At 32.0% G+C, this 3,742-nt stretch overlaps 1 protein-coding gene across 1 annotated transcript; it reads right to left on the bottom strand.

Moving 5' to 3' along the window:
* Nucleotides 1-211: 211 nt before the first annotated feature.
* Nucleotides 212-1,762, bottom strand: LOC110687680 (alkane hydroxylase MAH1-like). The gene has a single exon (XM_021864306.1). The coding sequence runs from the start codon at nucleotides 1,760-1,762 to the stop codon at nucleotides 212-214; it is 1,551 nt and encodes a 516-aa protein (XP_021719998.1).
* Between the last annotated feature and the right edge of the window lie 1,980 nt (nucleotides 1,763-3,742).

The raw sequence follows: 3,742 nt of genomic DNA, 5'->3' as shown, positions 1-3,742 counted from the left end.
GATAACGCGTAGCATAAATTTTTGTAAAAACAAAGCAGCATAAATTGAACTATTTGATCATATATATGTGAGAAGACAAATTTACACGAAATAATACTTGTATAGAATCTTTAAATGCGCTCTATATCACATATAAGACTGGTGTAACAAAAATGGACCGCAATACTTATAAATTGAACATATATTTTTGCATCACTTATTATAACTTGAATTAATTTTGAGAACGACGAATGATCTTAACCATAAATCCATGCTTCATACGAAGAGTTATAGAGAGATCGAGGACAAGAGGTTGTCCTTCGTCGACAGGTTCTATATCATAGTGCCGGATGATGTATGCAGCTACAATCTTCATTTGCGTGAAAACCATCTGCTTTCCCATGCAAGTCCTTGGCCCTGCGCCAAACACCGCAAACTTGTACGATGGCTCATGTTTAATCACGCCTCCTTCTGTTATCCATCTTTCGGGCTTGAACTCGTTGCAATCATCTCCCCATATCGATTTCATCCTTCCCATGGAATGCATGTTGAAGATAATTTCCGTACTTGGATTCACTCGATGACCGCTAGGAAGGATGTCGGGCTCAATTGGTGACTTGTGATTGAATACTAACGCAGGGTAGAGTCTTTGTGTTTCACATATTGTAGCATGAAGATATGTTAGTTGGCTACTAAGCTCCTTAAAATTGCTTAAAAACCTATCATAGTTATTGTTCACTTGTGTCATCATCGCATCTAGTTCCATTCTAATCTTGTGAGTAACTCGAGGGTTTTTTGAGAGAAGGTAAAAAAACAAGTTTAGTTCAGTACTTGTTGTCTCTCCTCTGGCTAGGAAAAAATTTGAAATTGTATCCCTTAAAAATTTATCATTATTATCGTGGCTCTTTGACTTTATAGTGTTTTGTTCAGCATCCATAAATAAGGTCAATAGATCTACTCTACTTACCTCTATTTCATTATCCTTTGGCTTAGATGTTCCTCTACTCCTTTCTTCTCTCTTCTTATTTATGCACTTGTAAACAAAGTCATCAAGGATTTTCCACGCTTGCTTGTGCTTCTTCTCTCCTCCTATATTCAACCACCTTTGGAATTTCCATATGCATGTTGGAAAAACATGACGAGTGAAAATAGTGTGTTCGAGGTCAGCCACAGCCTTTAAGAGTGGAAAATCAGGCAAATTAATTGAAAGAGACCGCGGATCGTGGTCCATCATAATCGTACACATTATATCATACATAAACCTTAAGAATACATCTTGTAGGTCAATCTCAATATCGTGCTTAGAAACATGGTCAAAGAATGGGATGAGTCCATTCTCGACTTTTTTCTGTGTTATATTGATCAAAGAGTGGAGGAATTGAGGATGATGGAGAAAAGAATGAGCCACATTTCGATGGTAACTCCATATATCTGAATCTGAGTTAAGGATCCCATCGCCAAGGACATCAAAGATTTCGTAAAATTTGGAACCCTTAACAAAAGATCCGAATTTCTTGCTATATATGTGGTTAATGTTAGCAGGATCAACGGTAGCTAGAATGTTCATGTTAGCAAACCAAGGGCCCTTAATATGGAAAGTCATGTTAGAATTTTCGAAAAGTTTAACAGAAAAGTCATGAATATTGTGCAAATTTTTGAGGAGTGCAGGAAGCATCCCAACAAGGGGCCAATTAGTTGGGAGCCCATTTTTGTTGCGGAAAAAATAGCAAAAGATAACAAATAAAGAAAGGAAAAGTGTATAGATTAACAAGTAATACCCCATTAAGAATGTTAGTTGATGGGAATATGTTGGTTTATATGAGAGTTTGGATTGGTTGTTGATTGTACGTGAAAATGTATGTGCTATTTATAGTAAGGAGTAGAACTGTAGAATATAATGGTCTATATTCTAGAATATAATGGTGTATTGTAGGCCCCACAGAAAATCAATTGGAATAAATGGAATGTATTCTCCATTTCTCCATAATAAGTACGTACCAATAAAAGCAAGAATGAAAATCATAATGGAGTGTAATAATTGTAGTTTTTTGTTTTTACGGGAATAATTGTAGTTGTAGACTTGTATTTGTCTTATACTCTTATCTACTGTATCTGTCTATCAATATTTGGACGGAAAAGTAGATGTGACTAGAAATACGGAGAAGCATGGATTCTGGAAGCCTAAATTCCCTCGCCCCAAAATAATTGACACAGTTAAACTTTGCACATATATTAAATATAAATTGACTTTAATTATATATAATTAAATACTAGTATTAGAAAAAAAAAAAACTCCGTATAAAAGTTGTTAGTCGTTAAGGATATCTATGCATTTTTGAGAAAACTTGGGGATATATAATGTATTTGAAAAAGTCTAGAGATATATGAAAAATAAATAAATAAAAAAAAAAAAAAAACTCAGGGTATATGATAAAAACAACAATTTTTTATATATCAACTACCACTTCACTTTTGTGGGCCCAATATATACAGTTAAATAAAGCCTTTCCCGGTTTCCCCCTTGTCTTTTAAGCAAAAGTAGTTACATGTACGGTCCTCCATTTCACTTTTCGCTGGTTTCAGTAGCTTTCACAATTGAGTAGAACTCAGGATAGAAAGTAATATTTAAAATTGGGATGTATGAGACACTTTCAAACCACTAATATTACCTCCGTGTTTTAATAAGTGTTACACTTTGAACTTTTTTTTCACTATTCACATAATGATTTGACTTGATTAATTTACTAATATGTAAAAAACAAATGTTATTTTATAATACATTGTTAGATTCGTTATACTATGTACTTTCATAATATCAATTTTCCTAAAATTTTACAAATGTATAATTAGATAATTTAAATTAATGGTCAAAGTCGTGTCTCGATATGCGTGTTTGATCAAAGTGCAATGTCATGGGTCAACGGCCACACAAAATGAAATATTCTTCTCTCGCTGTGCCTTGTTATTAGATACTCCCTCTATTTTTTTAAAGTGCCCTATATTGACATGACACGCGTGTCGGTGCAAAACTTTCACTAATAATATCTTTAATTATCATTAATTATAAATTATAACAATTGAATATTGATTATCTATTTATTGAGACGATTCTAATAAGTACCCACAAGACTAAATTTTTTTCTTATTTATAATTTATAAATATTGGTCAACGTATATTTAGTGAATAATGCCAAAATCCCCAATGGGGCACTTAAAAAAAAAAACCAGAGAGAATATGTCATATCCCAATGATATTATATCACGTCATACCATCATTTATGTAAAGAAACTTCAATTCAACAAATTGGTAACATGGTAAATGTCAATGTTTGATATTTTTTTTATTAACTAGTAAATTCAATCAAATTTGAAATGAATAAAGACGGAAATCTCAATAAATCAAAATCACATCTAATATAAACAAGTTCTCAGAAAAAAAAAAATCTAATATAAACATGGTACTCCTTTTCCTAAATAAACTGATATATTTGACTTTTTTTTTACTATCCATACTCCTAAATAAAAATCTTTTCTTACAAATTTTCATTAATTTTCATAATATTTTCCTTTTTTTTTATATATTTCTCTTCAATAACATCAACTTCCACGATAATTTCTGTTCAATAATTGCTTAATGCCTTTTCAAACGAACCTTTTTTCCTCCTTGAGATAACAAGGTAAGGTAGTCCCTTCATATTTTATTACTTGCTCTACTTTTTTTTTATGTCCGTATTTTATTATTCGCTCTATTTTTTTTAAACCT

This window comes from Chenopodium quinoa, unplaced genomic scaffold, assembly GCF_001683475.1.
Source record: "Chenopodium quinoa cultivar QQ74 unplaced genomic scaffold, ASM168347v1, whole genome shotgun sequence".
Taxonomy (NCBI): domain Eukaryota; kingdom Viridiplantae; phylum Streptophyta; class Magnoliopsida; order Caryophyllales; family Amaranthaceae; genus Chenopodium; species Chenopodium quinoa.
This window is presented reverse-complemented; position numbering and strand designations above follow the sequence as displayed.

What these genes read in the sequence shown, in the direction of transcription:
- LOC110687680 (XM_021864306.1), bottom strand. Translation starts at nt 1,762, where the DNA reads ATGGGGTATTACTTGTTAATCTATACACTTTTCCTTTCTTTATTTGTT.